At 35.2% G+C, this 17,886-nt stretch overlaps 1 protein-coding gene across 10 annotated transcripts; it reads right to left on the bottom strand.

Moving 5' to 3' along the window:
* Positions 1–680: 680 nt before the first annotated feature.
* Positions 681–17,232, bottom strand: LOC109806594 (uncharacterized). Of its 10 annotated transcripts, none has more exons than XR_014430052.1 (12): positions 16,270–17,232; positions 16,074–16,127; positions 15,342–15,425; positions 15,101–15,226; positions 14,588–14,655; positions 14,315–14,384; positions 14,109–14,174; positions 13,962–14,039; positions 13,802–13,865; positions 13,319–13,356; positions 1,981–6,061; positions 681–880 (listed from the first exon to the last, which is right to left on the bottom strand). XR_014430052.1 is itself a non-coding variant. In XM_083065268.1 (10 exons), the coding sequence occupies exons 1-9, from the start codon at positions 16,618–16,620 to the stop codon at positions 13,824–13,826; spliced, it is 939 nt and encodes a 312-aa protein (XP_082921394.1). In that variant the 5' UTR covers positions 16,621–17,232; the 3' UTR covers positions 681–880; positions 13,802–13,823. The 10 variants fall into 10 exon arrangements, 4 of the variants coding, with proteins under 4 accessions (XP_082921394.1, XP_082921393.1, XP_020224637.1 ...); XR_014430049.1 differs by having other exon boundaries at positions 13,319–13,430; positions 16,270–17,227; XR_014430051.1 differs by lacking the exon at positions 1,981–6,061 and having other exon boundaries at positions 16,270–17,231.
* Positions 17,233–17,886: the final 654 nt, after the last annotated feature.

Here is a 17,886-nt window from a genome sequence, read left to right on the forward strand (position 1 = left end):
ATATGTTTAAATTATGTTGCAAGTGATCATCATCATGAGGATGTTGGTGATGAGACTTAAGGTTTCAGTTGGGCATGCTCTGATAGGATGTGACATCGGGGCTTAGCTAGCTTAGTCTAATATGTTATTGTTTTAATAACTTTAGTTTGTTTTCTTTTGTAATTTCTAGCGAAGAAATAACGTAAATAAAGTTATAATCTTTCTTTTGTAATTTTGAACGTTCTTGAGAAAAGACCAAAATATACATCTTTGTCATATTATTTTTATTACATGATTTGAAAGTTATAAATTAATTTCTAACTAGGAAACACTGCCACCTTTGCTGGAATTAATCTATATTTTTCTTTGTATGATTTCTTGAATTTTTATACTTACATGATGACTTTCTATGATTTATGAGTTACGAATGTGAATCTTCTACCTTAAAATATTTGAGACAAATATTTCATCCATGAAAAAGGTTGTCAATTATGAAAGATTTTATTTACTCAAAAAGGAAAAAAAATTATTGTTTATACTTATTGTGTATTAATTTTGGGGTAGAGGGTGTCACATTTAGTGGTATCAGAGCAGGTCGATTGTGACACCCTTACTACCCCAACACATGTATTGTAATAATGAAAACTTAACAAAAACAATTTTTAGTTTCGGTAAAAGGGTTCACATGAGAATCTTCAAAATTATTCTTCAATAACCACAACAATAAAAATGAAACGTGAGAGTTTACAAATGATTTTCAAAAATAATATTTACAATTCTAATTCCATATAACAATCTATGTCCTAAAGAAAATCCTCTGCCCCGATGTCACAATATCAGAGCATACCCACAACTCAACCGTTAGCATTCTAGATGTCACTCGTAGCCGGATCTTCCTCACCTAAAATATCCACAAATCGCACGGTGAGAAAAGAAAGCATCTATATATATAGCACATAAGAAAACACAACATATTATCTCATTATAACAATAGTCATAAATATTTCAACATATCGTATTTCAATCAATCATGCATCGTCATCACATCTTAATTCTCAATCACACCAATCATCACAAATCTTGCACTTCACACTATGCCAAGGTCACGCTACCCATTTAACAATCTCAGGTCGTGCTCACCCCTGATATAACACTGTGCCAAGGTCACGTTATCCCTATTCCAGGGCCATGCTCACCCTTGACATGTTAACCAAGGTCACGATACCCACGTAACAATCCAGAGCCGTGCTCACCCCTGATATAACACTGTGCCAAGGTCACGTTACCCTTAACCTAGGGCCGTGCTCACCCCTGACATGTTAACCAAGGTCACGATACTCATGTAACAATCCAGAGCCGTGCTCACCCCTGATATAACACTGTGCCAAGGTCACGTTACCCCTAACCTAGGGTCGTGCTCACCCCTGACATGTTAACCAAGGTCATGATACTCATGTAACAATCTCGGGCCGTGCTCACCCCTGGTCATAGGTGGGAAGAACCACAATCACGTCTCATTCACATCCATATTCACATTCACATCCACATCCACATTCACATTCACATTCACATCTACATCCACATCCACATCCACATCTCAATTCCACAATACATACACAATCCACACAAAATGGTGATTCACATACCCCTCAAGTAATTCATCATCTAGATCATCAAATAATATAACAATAAAATTCATAAACTAATATAACAAACAACAGAATTATCAATTTAATATAATTTTAACGTAAACAATAAAATCCCCAATTGTTCCAAAACCTAACTTACAGGAACTTTTCTATAATTTCGTTCTCTCTCCCAGAGCATCATTTTTACAAGTTAAACATATATTCGTAATCCTAAATATATATATAGAATCACATAAGATAATTAATCCTCCAAACAGAAATAATTATAAAATTATTCATAACCCTAAGGACTCTTTCTATACCCAATTCCCTCATGTAACTCTACATATAAATAATCTCCTTTTCCCCGTACCTGGATAAATAGGAACTCGGGCAGAACCTCCTCCTCTTTTTCCTTAAACAAGGATCGGAACTAAAACTGGAGCAGAACCTCATCCTCTGAGTTCCTCTTGGTCTTCAGAGAGAAGAAGAGGAACGAAAGAGGGAACAGAAGAGAAGAGAGAGTGAGAATGAGAGGTGTGTAGAAATGAGAGGATTTGAGGCCTATTTATAGGATTTTTCGCCCACCTACCACTACGGCCCGTTCCAAAATCAGAACGGCCCGTTCTGGGCCTTTCAAACCTACGTAAATTTTTCAACTGGAACGGCCCGTTCCCAAACCAGAACGGCCCGTTCTCAAACCCAGCAGAACGGCCCGTTCTGCTTTCAGAACGGCCCGTTCTCCAAACCAGAACGACCCGTTCTCCCATCAGAACGGCCCGTTCTGCTTCTACAATTTTGGACATACTCACTATTCCAGAACGGCCCGTTTCAAAATTGAAACGGCCCGTTCTGGGCCACAAATTGGGCCTTTGGCCCACGAAAAATGGGTTGTTACAATACTCCCCTCCTTTAAGAAATTTCGTCCCCGAAATTTTTGTAATGGTAGACTTCTCTCTTCTTACTTTCTAATCCTTATGCAACCTCACTACCTTATTGATGTACAACTCTATCAATTTCACCAAAGGATATCTAAAGGTAAAACAAGTAAACTTGGCGAGTCTATCCACTAAAACACAAATAGAATCTATCTCTTAAGTATCTTAGACAAACCTACAATTAAGGTCTATCCACTCACCATTACAGCTCCAAAATGGGACGTCTAAGTGCTACAAAATTCCAAAAGACTTCTTGCATACTAAACACGAGCATACAATTTCTCTACTCCTCTCTTCACCTTAGGCCACCATGCTTCCGCTGCACCACTCTAATACATCCTCCTAAGGTCCCGATACATCTCAGTAGCTCCTAAATGAATGTCCTTCCTCTAAAATCATCTTTCTTAATTGAAGGTTACTAAGCACCCAAATTTGTTCTTGCACCTCAAAACAACATCGATTCTACTCAAAAAAATTATCTACACTCCTACCAATCTTTTCCACTTGGTTCTCTAAGAAAGGCTCTAACTCCTAGGCTTCTCTAATCTCATCCATTAATTCACTAGTCACTTTCAACATAATCAATTCAATGCTCCTAAGGATAATCTCACACACAAAGAATAAGTCTCTAAATTCTTCAATCAAATCCAACCCTTAAATCATCATAAATGATATACTAGAGGTCATCATAATCAAGGCATCTGCCACAATATTGGTTTTACTTCTATGATCATCTCTAAAGATTAAGCACCTAAGCGTAAGTTCACTAGGTATACATATCAGATCTCTAATTTCACCACTCCATCTACACTCAAGTCAAACTCTTATCCATCACCTTATCCTATAACCTCATATCTTGTCACCAAAATTGTGCTTCTCCAATTTCCTTCAACAATTCATTCGTTACTCAAGTCATACTTAGTCTCACACTACTAAGAGTAACCTTATAAGCCAAACTTAAATCTCTAATTTGAGCCAAAAGGATTCATCTCTCTAATCATAAAGGAAGATAAATATAAAGGTTTCCTACACAAAATATCGGTCACCACAATAGCTTTACTCAATTAACAACTAAGTTTGAAATATTAGTCCTCTAGAAATTAAACTATCTCTTTAGTCACATAATTAACTACTTCAGTCAACAGATAATTAAGGCTCTAACGATCAAAAAATACTTCAAGCTTAGAATCATATACATAATGTCTCCAAATCTTAGTATAAATATTAAAGCTACTAACTCAAGGTCATAGATAAGAAAATTCCTCTCATGAATTTTCAATTGCCTAAAATCATAACCTACTACCTTTCCTTCTTGCCACAATACTCCTCCCAAACATATCTTTAGAAGCATAACTATATATCACAAAAGGCTTATTAAGATCGGCCAATGCTCACACTAGCGCACTAGTCGATCTTTCCTTAAGAATTTGGAAACTACTCTCACACTTACTATCTCACACAAAAATAACACTCTTCTTAACTCAATCTGTTCAAAGGTAATGCTATCTTAGAAAGTTACTCAATAAATATCCAACAACAATGAGCTAATCCGAGAAACTCATAACCTCGCTAATAGACTCATGTATCTCTCACTTAAGCACAACTTCTATCTTAGATAGATCTATGTTATACCTCCGCAAGAAAATTACATGGCCTAGAACACTCATCTCATACAGTCAAAAATCATACTTAGATAATCTATCCTAAATTTATCTTGGATATATCTTCACACTTAACTCTTAATATGGTGATATCACATCCTAAGGTCAATCTCATTAATACACAAACATCCACTAATTGATCCATAAAGTCATCTATCCTCATATCAACATACATGCATATCAAATCATATTAGAATACCTACTTTAAAATCTTCATATATACCATCCCTAAGCATATACGAATCAATCATCGTTTACACCATAAAGCATGAATCAACCTTACCACATGGCATCATATCACCTTAAACAACCTCTCAATGACAACACCTTAGAGAACATCATATCCAAATCAGTTTCTATCCTTGCTATGCCTAATAACTCAAAACATCATGACAACATATACCTCCCTTCAACAATGTCAAAGCAATTGACACACAAAGAGTTATACTCATCAAAATGATCTCAAACCTATATCAAAAGAAATATAAGGGAATAAGTTATAACTCTTATGAAGTCATAAGACTCTAAAAAAAATTCATCTTCTTAGTTAAAAATTCAAAAACTATAACAAATATATTCAACGCTTACAACTAGACTTTTGATCATCAAAGCAGTTATAACTGAAGTTCTAGACCTCTATTTTATCTTAATCCAGTTCCTTTGAAAATATAATATCCAAAGCCACCACTTTCATGAAGACCACAAAATCTAATTCTGTCAATACTATACTCATATTGGCACAACGAAACTGCAGCGAAAATATCCCTTACACCATACAACAATAGTGTACTAACATTCCACAAAATACCTCAACCATTCCAAACTCACTCCTCAACTTCATATTCAAGCTTTCTACTACAATCCTAAACCAAAACAACTCACATATTCCACACAAAAGACTTATATCTGAAGTAAAATCCTCACACAACCTAACCCCTAACTAAGTTAATATGCAAGCACTAAAACTTAAGGAAATCACCAAAACTTTGACCTTTTATCAAGAACGCCCAAAGCTCTAATGCTCAACACATAACCTCTTGGATTCAATCACTACAACTATGGCTTTTGGAAACTCCACCAATCGAAAACTCTTAATACACTCGACAAATGAATGTCTTACCCACATCCAAGGTTCTAACAGTTCTAGTTGGCTAGCACAAGGCTTCGTCCACTACTACTGGCACATATGCTCGCAACACGAGCAATACCACTCAACAACTACTTCTTACGTAAGCAAGAAGTATCAAAATAAATAAGCAATCATGACTAGCATCAACTAAGCTATATCATGTCTTTTAGTCAAACTATGAAAAAACAATATAAGTGCAAGCACAACACTAACAACGCAAGTGAAACATCATCATCATTATCATTATCTTCACCATAAAGCAAAACATTATTAGAGTACACACAATTAAATAAACAACAAACATAGTCGTTCATCATTAGCACATCAATAAATTCCACAATTCATTTCATCATTCATCTACCAAACAAGCATAGTAAACTCATAACTCACGGCCGATTAGATCGACCTGCTCTGATACCACTAAATGTGACACCCTTACTACCCCAACACATGTATTGTAATAATGAAAACTTAACAAAAACAATTTTCAGTTTCGGTAAAACGGTTCACATGAGAATCTTCAAAATTATTCTTCAATAACCACAACAATAAAAATGAAACGTGAGAGTTTACAAATGATTTTCAAAAATAATATTTACAATTCTAATTCCATATAACAATCTATGTCCTAAAGAAAATCCTCTACCCCGATGTCACAATATCAGAGCATACCCACAACTCAACCGTTAGCATTCTAGATGCCACTCGTAGCCGGATCTTTCTCACCTAAAATATCCACAAATTGCACGGTGAGAAAAGAAAACATCTATATATATAGCACATAAGAAAACACAACATATTATCTCATTATAACTTAATATTCATAAATATTTCAACATATCGTATTTCAATCAATCATGCATCGTCATCACATCATAATTCTCAATCAATCCAATCATCACAAATCTTGCATTTCACACTATGCCAAGGTCACGCTACCCATTTAACAATCTCAGGCCGTGCTCACCCCTGATATAACACTGTGTCAAGGTCATGTTATCCCTATTTCAGGGCCGTGCTCACCCTTGACATGTTAACCAAGGTCACGATACCCACGTAACAATCCAGAGCCGTGCTCACCCCTGATATAACATTGTGCCAAGGTCACGTTACCCCTAACCTAGGGCCGTGCTCACCCCTGACATGTTAACCAAGGTCACGATACTCATGTAACAATCCAGAGCCGTGCTCACCCCTGATATAACACTGTGCCAAGGTCACGTTACCCCTAACCTAGGGTCGTGCTCACCCCTGACATGTTAACCAAGGTCATGATACTCATGTAACAATCTCGGGCCGTGCTCACCCCTGGTCATAGGTGGGAAGAACCACAATCACGTCTCATTCACATCCACATTCACATTCACATCCACATCCACATCCACATCCACATCTCAATTCCATAATACATACACAATCCACACAAAATGGTGATTCACATACCCCTCAAGTAATTCATCATCTAGATCATCAAATAATATAACAATAAAATTCATAAACTAATATAACAAACAACAGAATTATCAATTTAATATAATTTTAACGTAAACAGTAAAATCCCCAATTGTTCCAAAACCTAACTTACAGGAACTTTTCTATAATTTCGTTCTCTCTCCCAGAGCATCATTTTTACAAGTTAAACATATATTCGTAATCCTAAATATATATATAGAATCACATAAGATAATTAATCCTCCAAACAAAAATAATTATAAAATTATTCATAACCCTAAGGGCTCTTTCTATACCCAATTCCCTCATGTAACTCTACATATAAAAAATCTCATTTTCCCCCGTACCTGGATAAATAGGAACTCGGGCAGAACCTCCTCCTCTTTTTCCTTAAACAAGGATCGGAACTAAAACTGGAGCAGAACCTCATCCTCTGAGTTCCTCTTGGTCTTCAGAGAGAAGAAGAGGAACGAAAGAGAGAACAGAAGAGAAGAGAGAGTGAGAATGAGAGGTGTGTAGAAATGAGAGGATTTGAGGCCTATTTATAGGATTTTTCGCCCACCTACCACTACGGCCCGTTCCAAAATCGGAACGGCCCGTTCTGGGCCCTTCAAACCTACGTAAATTTTTCATCTGGAACGGCCCGTTCCCAAACCAGAACGGTCCGTTCTCAAACCCAGCAGAACGGCCCGTTCTCCAAACCAGAACGACCCGTTCTCAAACCCAGCAGAACGGCCCGTTCTGCTTTCAGAACGGCCCGTTCTCCAAACCAGAACGGCCCGTTCTCCCATCAGAACGGCCCGTTCTGCTTCTACAATTTTGGACATACTCACTATTCCATAACGGCCCGTTTCAAAATTGAAACGGCCCGTTCTGGGCCACGAATTGGGCCTTTGGCCCACGAAAAATGGGCTGTTACACTAATCGACCGTGAGTTATGTACTTATCTTGATTCTGTTGTGTACTCTGACAGTGTTTTGTTTGTTGTATACTTTGATGATGCTTTGCTTTGATAATGATGATGATGATGTTCTCGTTGTGCTGATATTGTAGAGTTTGATATTGTTAAGTTATTTTGTAATTAAAGGAATAATAATCATGATAGTGTTAGCTAATACCATTATGACCGCTCTTCTTCATTCTTATGATTGCTTATTTGTTTGATACTTCTTGCTTATGTAAGAAGTGGTGGCTGAGTGGTATCGCTTGTGTTGCAAGCATATGTGCGAGTAGTAGACGAGATATTGTGCCAATATTGTAGGGGCTATTGAGGCCTTAGATTTGGGTAAGACATTGATTTTTTTTCTAGTGTATTAAGAGTTTACGATTGGTGAAATTTTTGAAAGCTATAGTTGTAGCGATTGAATCCAATGATGATGTATGCTGAGAATTGGAGTTTTGGTATTCTTAAGGAGAGATTGAAGTGTTGATGATTTCTAGAGTTTGATGGTTGCATGTGAATTTTATTTTCTAAGTCTTTTGTATTAAAGATGTGAGTTGTTTTGATTTAGGATTGTAGTAAAAAGCTTTGATATGAATTTGAGGTGGAAAGGAGTAAGTTTGTAAGGATTAAGATATTTTGTGGCCTAGATGTTGATGCGTTAGTGTGTAGGGGATGTTTGCACTCCCATTATAACTACTTTGGTGATCAAAGGTCTAGTTGTAAGCATTGAATGTATCTGTGGTGATTTTTAAATTTTTAGCTAAGAAGATGATCCTTTTGAAATCTCATGTCTCCCTAAGAGTTGTAGCTTATTCACTTAGCTTTCTTTGGTGATAGGTTGAGATCACGTGGATGAGTAGAACTCTCTATGTGTTGTTTTCTTTGATAGTTGTTGAAAGGAGAAGTTAGGCTGTATAATAATGTTTTTGGGTTAGTAGGCAATGCAAGGATAAGAATTGACTTTGTTAAGATGTTTTGGGGGTGTTTTCATGTGGATTGAGAGGTTGTATGATGCTATGTGGTAAAGGTTGTTCATGTACATGCTTATGGATGGTATATAAATGAAGGTTTAAAGTAGACATTCTAATATGACTTGATATGCATGTATGTTGATATGTGGATAGATGACTTTAGGGATCAATTAATGAAGGTTGTGTGTTTAATGAGATTGACCTTAGGATGTGATATCATCATATTAGAGTTAAGGGTGAGGATATATTCAAGACAGCGTTACGCCAAGTTACCTAAGTATGAATTTCTATTGCATGAGGTGAACTTTTTAGGTCGTAATTTTTAGTGGAGATATAATGTAGATTTATTTGTGGTAGAAGTTATCCTTAAGTGGGAGATACCAAAGTCAGTTAGTGTGAATATGAGTTTTCTTGAATTAACTTATTATTATAGGAGATTTATTGAGGAAAATTTCCTAGATAACCTTACCTTTGACTAGATTGATCAGGAAAAGATAGTTGTCTTTACGGAATAGTAAGTGTGAAAGTATTTTCTAAACTCTTAGAAAAATTGACTAGTGTTAACATTACCGGACTCTAGTAAGTCTTATGTGGTATGTAGTAATGGCTTTGAAGACAGGTTTGAGTGGATTATTGATGCAAAGGTAGTAACTTGTGTTTTTAAGTATCTAGGTAATGGAAAATTCATGAGAAAAATTACCTTACCCATGACCTTGAAGTAGAGGTTGTAATAGTTACGCTTGAGATTTTGGAGACATTACTGGTATAATTTTAAGCTTGAGATATTTAGTGATCATAAGGATCTTAAATTTCTGTTTGATCCGAAGGAGTTGAATATGAGATAGAAGAGATAGTTGGAAATTGTAAGGATTAGGATTTTAATCTTAGTTGTTATCTGGGTAAATCTAAAGTAGTGGTCGATGCTTTGAGTAGGAAACATCTATATTTATCTTTCTTTATGGTTAAAGAGATGTATCTTTTGGCTCAAATTAGAAATTTAAGTTTGACTTGTGAAATTACTCCTAGTAGTGGGAAACTAGGTATGACTCGAGTAACGAGTAGATTGTTGAAGAATATTGGATAAACATAATTAGTTGATTCATTTTGTAGCAAGGTATGAGGCTATAGGACAAGCTAGTGAATAAGAGTTTGTCTGGGATATAAATGAAGACTTGAAGACTGAGTATGAGTACATAGTGAACTTACACTTAGGCGTATAATCCTTGGAGAGGGTTATAAAAGTAAAATTAATATAGTGACAAATGCCCTGAGTAGGATGAGCATTCATCTATCATTTTGATGATATAAAGGTTGGATTCGATTGAGGATGTTAGAAACTTAAGCGTGATGTGTGAGCTCACCCTTAAGAACATTGAATTGAATATGTTTAAAGGACTAATAGATTAATGGATGAGATTAGAAGATCCAGGAGTTAGATCCTTTCTTAGTAACCCAAGTGAAAAAGATTGGTAGGGATATAAGTGACCCTTTTACGAGTAGAAGTTGATAGTGTTTTGGGGTTCAAGGATAGAATCTATGTGCTTAGTAAACCCAAATTAAGGAAGATGATCTTAGAAAAAATACATAAGAGTACTTTTTGCATTCATTTAGGAGTTACTAAAATGTATCAGAGTGGCGCAGCGAGAACGTGATGGTCTAAGGTGAAAAAAGAAGTAGAGGAGATGGTTAGAATTTCTTAAAGATTATGACTTCCAATTGAATTATCACCTCGGTAAGGCTAATGTTATAGCTAACCCTTTAAGTAGAAAATCTTTGAGAATGTCTTCTTTGATGATTAGGGAATTGCATATGATTGAGGAGTTTAGGGATATGAACTTAGGGTGTAAGTTGACCTCTAAGAGTATTAAGTTGGGAGCTTTGAGAGTGACTAATAGTTTGATAGATGAGATTAGAGAAGGTCAGAAGATAAATCATTTCTTATTGAGTCAAGTAGAGAAGTTGAATCAAGGTGTGAAGAGTGAGTTTAAAGCTGGAGTGGATGGAGTGTTGAGATTTAAGGATAGGTTGTGCATTCCTAGTGTGCCAAAGCTTAAGAGAGTAATTCTAGAAAGGTCATAAGAGTATCCTTAGTATCCATCCAGGAGCCACTAAGATGTACCAAGATCTTAAAAAGATGTTTTGGTGGCCTAAGATGAAGAGGGAAGTGGAGGAATTTGTATATGCTTGCTTAATATGTCAGAAAGCTAAGGTAGAACACCAAAAACTCTCAGATTTATGTAACCTTTAGACGTCCTAATTTGGAAATAAGATTCTGTATTTATGGACTTAGTTGTAGTTATGTATGATATTCTTAAGAAATTTGATCTTATTTGGTTAATGGATAGGCTTACCAAGTTTGGTCACCTTGTACTTATTAACATTAAACATTTCTTGGAGAGATTGATAGAGTTGTACATCAATACGGTAGTGAGTGCTACATGGGAATTAGAAAGTAAGATGCGAGAAACTTATCTATTTCTATTTTCAGGTAAATTTCGGAGACGAAATTTCAAAAAGGAGGGGAGAATTGTAACACCCCGGAATTTCTACTATCGCAATATCAATTATTGTCTATTTTTATATATTTATGAAGATTATTTTTATAAGTTATTTTGGTTAATTAAAAGGGGTTTTATAAAATATTTGTAAAGGTTTTTAATAATTTAAAATTATTTGTGAAAGTTTTACAAAATTCTTTTTTTTACGCCGGAACGGGCTGTTCCAAATGTGGAACGGGCCGTTCCAAATGTGCAAAATGGCCTATTTGGGTTTTTCCGGAACGGACCGTTCCCAAAGTGAAACGGGTCGTTCCAGAGTAATAAAAATGTCTAAAAATTTAAGTTGGAAACGGGCCGTTCTCATTATGGTCAATATGTGTAAAAATGAACTCTAGAACGGGCCGTTCTGATTTCAGAACGGGCCGTTCTGCTTTTTGAAAACGGGTCGTTCCGATTTTGGAATGGGCCGTTCCAGTTGAAAAATTTGCATATATTCGAAGGATCCGGAACGGACCGTTCCGAAATCAGTACGGGTCGTTTCGGGTGCGTCAGGATGCCTATAAATAGGGGCAAGGGGTGTGAAAATTTTATACTGAGGGAGAAGGTGAAATCTTAGAGAGAGAAAGAGGAGAGAGAGAGAAAGAAAGAAAGAAAGAAAGAAAGAAAGAGAGGGAAAGAAATAGGGAATCCAGAGGAGGAGGGTCTGCTCAAGTTTCAACTCCGCTTATCCAGGTAAGGGGGGAGTGAGAAACCTCGCTCGGGGGTGTGGGGATAATTGTTGGGTAGTTTGTTTGTCGGATTGGCCCCAATCCCTTGCATGTTGTTCTATTTTTCTGTTTGCTCTACTTTGTTCTTTGTTACTTTATTCCTTGTTACTTTGTTCCTTGAAAGTAATAAATGAATATGAAATTAATGCTAAAACTAAATAAGTTTTAATATGAAAAAGAATGTTCTCTAGGAATTCCTATGCGGACCTTATGGGGAGTATTTATGACATGACCTTATGAAATATGGACAAATGACATGAGACCTAAGAATGGACTATTGAGACAAGCTATGATTATAAGAATATGAAAAATAATGACATGATATACTTGATGAAATTCTGTAATAAGTTAAATGTTGAGTCCATGAAATAATGAATGTATGACATGCATCATATGCATATATTACTCCAGGTGTGCCGCTGAGGCCGCATACCAACGATGCTAACCAGGTGTACCTTCGGGTCACCCACGACGTAACATGCTAGGTGTACCTTTGGGTCACCCACGACGTAACATGCTAGGTGTACCTTATGGTCACCCACGACGTAACATGCTAACAAGGTGTACCTTGGGGTCACCAATGATGAATTGTGAATCTTCTGTATGGCGCCACATGCATGCATTTATGAGTCGAGTCCATGACATCATAAGCATGATAAATGAGTATATATGTGATATCGATTATTTATGTGTATTGTTTATATGTGACTTATATATGTTGTGTGTGTGCTATCTAGCCTTTATTTCTGCACCTGAAACTGAGTGAGATGTTTCTCACTCCCTTGTTGTTCTTGTATATGTTTAAATTATGTTGTAGGTGATCATCATCATGAGGATGTTGGTGATGAAACTTAAGGTTTCAGTTGGGCATGCTCTGATAGGATGTGACATCGGGGCTTAGCTAGCTTAGTCTAATATGTTATTGTTTTAATAACTTTAGTTTGTTTTCTTTTGTAATTTCTAGCGAAGAAATAACGTAAATAAAGTTATAATCTTTCTTTTGTAATTTTGAACGTTCTTGAGAAAAGACCAAAATATACATCTTTGTCATATTATTTTTATTACATAATTTGAAAGTTATAAATTAATTCCTAACTAGGAGACACTGCCACCTTTGCTGGAATTAATCTATATTTTTCTTTGTATGATTTCTTGAATTTTTATACTTACATGATGACTTTCTATAATTTATGAGTTACGAATGTGAATTTTCTACCTTATAATATTTGAGACAAATATTTCATCCATGAAAGAGGTTATCAATTATGAAAGATTTTATTTACTCAAAAAGGAAAAAAAAATTATTGTTTATACTTATTGTGTATTAATGTTGAGGTAGAGGGTGTCACAACCTTTATTCTGTACAAAATTTGTGGCAGAGAAGACCTCCCTGTGGAGCCAAAATGACATTCATTAGTATGCAGTTCTCAGATCCTTACCAAAAGGAGCCTTAGAGAATGGACCCTGCAACTCCAAAGTTCTAAGAACATTTAGGACTTAGGTGGATAAGTTTCTCCAAAAGTATTTTTAAGAAATAAAAATAGAAAGAAAAATTGAAATAATTTTTTTTATAAACTAAAACTAACTTATGTATGAGTTAAAAATAAAATTTTGGAAAAACTAATAACATAGAACTTCTACAAATTACCTTATTTTAGATTATAGAAAAACTTATTATATTTTTCTTTCTTATTTTTCACTCCTAGAGCTGTTTCTAATGAAATTTACTCATACGTGCCTTTATGATTTTTATGCTAATTATACAACTTTGCTTTCCTCGTATCTCACAGAAGCATTACCTCTAAAGGGTGTAAGTTCAATTGCAAAGGACTTACCAACAAATTATTAAAAAATGGGTCATCTTTTTCGGCAGATTGTCATCCCATCTCCAATAGGTACCTGAGTCTCTCCAAAAGAGTTAAGAGATTATAAATCAACTTGACAGAATTTCTCTGAAAGTGTATTAATAATTAAAAAAAATTGGTTTCAACATACCATACTGATGCTTACACGCTTGTCTTCCATTAACTTTTGATTAAAATTTCTAATGCTGATAGTTTTAGGGTCATATACCTGCGGATAGTACATTAAGTCAAGTTCATTTAACTGGAAATAAAGGAAAACACAGAAGAATTTATTCACCAATGGGTCAGCAACTTTTCCATGCCAAAGGACATTATCAATTACAATAAGACCTCCAACCCTCACCTGCAACAATAATTTATCCAGTGCATCAGTATAAAAGTTCATAGCAATTAGCAACTCAATAAGAAAGATGATAAAAAAATTATTGTGATTAAGAAGCATAAGAGGCTCTTATGCCTTTGACCTTTTTATTATGTTCTTACCAGCTGTAGCAGCAGTTCAAAATATTTCTCGTTCATTTTTTTCTCAGCATCAATAAACGCAAAATCATAACTGCATGATTGAAAATGAAATATTTCTTAAATTCTTTTTTACTTGTTTTTCTTTGACAATATTCATATCATAAAGATGGGATCCTTGATAACAATACTTGTTGAAAGAGAACATGGCAAATGTGGAAGTGGAAGAGTTCCTAACCACAATAGAAGAGGGAGAAATATCAAATCATACCATTGTGATGTTGAAAATCCACATACCTTCCTGCTTCACCATTCAGAATTAAAGATTCTAGGCAATCCATTGCAAGTCCAAGTTTTGCATCCACCTAGAGTCAGTTATGTTAAAACGTCAGAAAATATAGACGGTACATAAAATAACAAGTAAACACTCATTTAGTTCCTGAATTTGAAAAACACTGTCATATTGATCACTGAAACTAAGAAATTATCAAATAAGTCCATAAAATGTCAAATAAATCCCTAAATTTAGTTATTTGTTGTCAATTTGCTTTCTGAATATATATATATATATATATATATATATATATATATATATATATATATAATTTTAGTCACATTTTTTTTTAATTATACTACCAAGGATGTATTTAACAATTTCTTAGCTTCAAGGACTAATATGACGTCTTCTAAATCTAGAGACCAATTTGAATGTTTACTTTAAAATAATATAAAAAAGAGTCCATATGTTCCAATGAGAGAAACAGAAATTTTGAACCCTTTTCAAATCAAAAGCATATGAGTAGCATATACCTTATGTGAAACACCAGCTAGCTGATAATACTTCTTGGCAACATCAAGAGATTTGGCATCTCTTTCACAGGCAACTAAACGACCTGATTCCGGCAGAACTAATGCTATGGCTAGAGATGAGTATCCCTGGTTCAAATCAACAATAATATCATACCTCATTACTTAATGGAAGAGAAGTGGTACCATCTACTGTGTAACATGAAGAAAACTAGAGTAAAGTGTATAAAAATGAAGTACATACAGTATAAACACCAACTTCAATACACCGTTCTGCTCCAAGAATCTGCACAAGCATTGCTAGCAGCTGTGCCTGATCAGGGGACACCTATTAAGAAGACAGTGTATAGTCAACATTTTACCTCTTGCTAATCAAGTGGGATTACAATGTGAAACATGACAGACAAGATAAAAGGCAAGTGAGACTGCTGTCCATCAAATTTCACAAATTCAAACTTTATGCCAGACAGGATAAGTTAATTAACAATCAAATTAACTTACTCGCACTAGTTACTTTACACACGAAGCCTCTAGACTCTAGTTCTTTAACCAAAATTGTTAAAGACAACATATTTTCATTTCATCAATAATAGTATATATGAATTAACTCAAGCAGTATGCATGTTACTAACTAAACCCTTTCTTTATGAGATTGCAAAGCTTTAACATTATTTGCATATTCATAATTACAAGCAGACCAATTCTGGATCAAATATTCAAATAACTAATTCCCTGGTTAGAGCAGTTTTCAAGGTCAAGCAGTCAGCAAACATGATTAATTATGTATAGAATCAATAGGAACAAACAATGAATAAAAGTTACAATTATGGTACCCTACTTTCATAAAACCAAATGTGAAGAATAAACCCCTGCTAGCATAGTGAAGACATCACATAAAAGCTTAAACTCAATGTTGACAAATCCATTAGTAAACTGTGCAAGTCAATTTGCATAAGAATGAAATGATTGTAGGCACCTGCATCTGACTTCCACGCATAGAGGCCGTCTCCCCTCGCAATTGCCTTAGAATCTGCAATGCAACTACTTTACAATAAGCACAAAGGGCAACTTAACAAACACAGTTTAGCACAGTTGATATCAGAATTTAAACAAATGATATTTTTCTTATTAAACAATGAATGGAGCAAACGGGTATGTTCCTGAGTCCTCACCTCTGGCTCTCGAACATTTTTGAGGACATATTCGTAGAGGCGGGGAGTGAGGCTAACAACCTGCTTGTTGCCATAATTTTCATCACTGGCAACAACAAACTCACTGGTGGAACAGCTTCTGACAAGCCGTTTCCACTTGCATCTGCACTCCCTCAAACGGAAGCAATAACAAGAAGAAGCATTGTAGCTCCACCTTAGTGGTGACACATTAAGGGCTCCATTGGTAATAACCCAAGTTGAAGAAAACGGATGAAAGCTTGCAGGTCTCAGTTGAGAAGCTACAGGGAATTCATGGGGCGACATTGACCCCTGATGAATCACCAAGTTGATGCTCCTATATGCCATAACCATACAACCTTGTACCACACCAACGTATCTTCCTATCCCTGACTTTCAAGTACCCTTTTGCCTTTTTTTCCTCAGAGACAATTTTACAAACAGATGGTTGACATTGGACTTAGACCAACAGATGATTCCCACGTATCTAATTACGACTAAAATGACTCTTAGTAAGACGCAATCTATCTTCAAGAAAAACACGATATATCCCAGTATTACCATTCAAAAGTACAAAGGGTGTCAGCAAAATTTAAAATAAAAAAAATGGTCACCATATCATTGATATAATAAAGAGAACCCTCGCCCACCATTATAAAACCTTCCCTCCCAAATATTGATATTAAAAGAGGTGTAAAAATAGCATTTATCAATATTAGTTGAGAAATGCACGTCATACTCATTAAAATTATTTCCTTTTAGGATAAAACTTACTGTATCATTTCTATCTTTACAATTATAATTAAAGTTTTACTTTGATAAAATATATTTGTTCCTACCGTAATTTCGTTGTTATCTTTAGGATTAAGGAAGAGAGTGTTTATAAACTACCTTTAGCATCAACTCTTAAGCGATGTGGGACTTTTAAGCATAGCGAAACAAGCCCCTCAGTCGATGCTAAGGGATAAGAGTGGCCTAGGACTTACGGTAGGAACATTTGGCACTAGAAGGAGGGCCTAGGCCACTCTTGCCTCTTAGCATCGACTGGGGGGCTTGTTCCGGTTGCCTAAAAGTCTCATATCGCTTAGGAGTTAAAGATAAGGGTAGTTTATAAACAACATCTCTCCTTAACCCATCGAGACACCTTTTAAAGGACAAAACTATGACAACCCAACGAGTACCAAAGCGGACAATACCTCGTATGCGATTACAACAGACTTACGGTATGAACAATATTTATATTCTTAAATCTAATTGAGGAACTTAAGTTATTTTTCCCCTTCTTTTTAATACTCTCTAGGTTCATTATCATTATTTTTGTGAGTCTTACCACTAAATACTTACAAAACAATGTTTAAGTATGTTTTTAATCACTCAAATTTAAGATAAATTTATTTTTAGTCTCCCAAATTTAAAATCGATCTTTTTAATCCTTGTAATCTCAAAAAAATTTGTTTTAATTATTTAGGCCACCAATAACATATATGAAAATGACATATTAAGAGAGTTATATAGTATCAACTAAATTTAATATAATATTTTTACTGGTAGATGCATTAGATAGATTTTATGCATATAATACTTTTACTGATAGATGCATTAGGTAGATTTTATGCATAT

Source organism: Cajanus cajan, chromosome 10 (genome assembly GCF_000230855.2).
Source record: "Cajanus cajan strain Asha chromosome 10, NIPB_CcT2T_4, whole genome shotgun sequence".
Lineage (NCBI taxonomy): Eukaryota > Viridiplantae > Streptophyta > Magnoliopsida > Fabales > Fabaceae > Cajanus > Cajanus cajan.

Bases quoted from the DNA above. Each gene is read 5' to 3' on its own strand.
- LOC109806594 (XM_083065268.1), bottom strand. From the start codon at position 16,620: ATGGTTATGGCATATAGGAGCATCAACTTGGTGATTCATCAGGGGTCA. The intron at 16,128-16,269 runs GTGAGGACTCAG...GTTGCATTGCAG, and splicing joins AAAATGTTCGAGAGCCAGAG to ATTCTAAGGCAATTGCGAGG. The intron at 15,227-15,341 runs GTATGTACTTCA...GATTTGAACCAG, and splicing joins TTGAAGTTGGTGTTTATACT to GGATACTCATCTCTAGCCAT.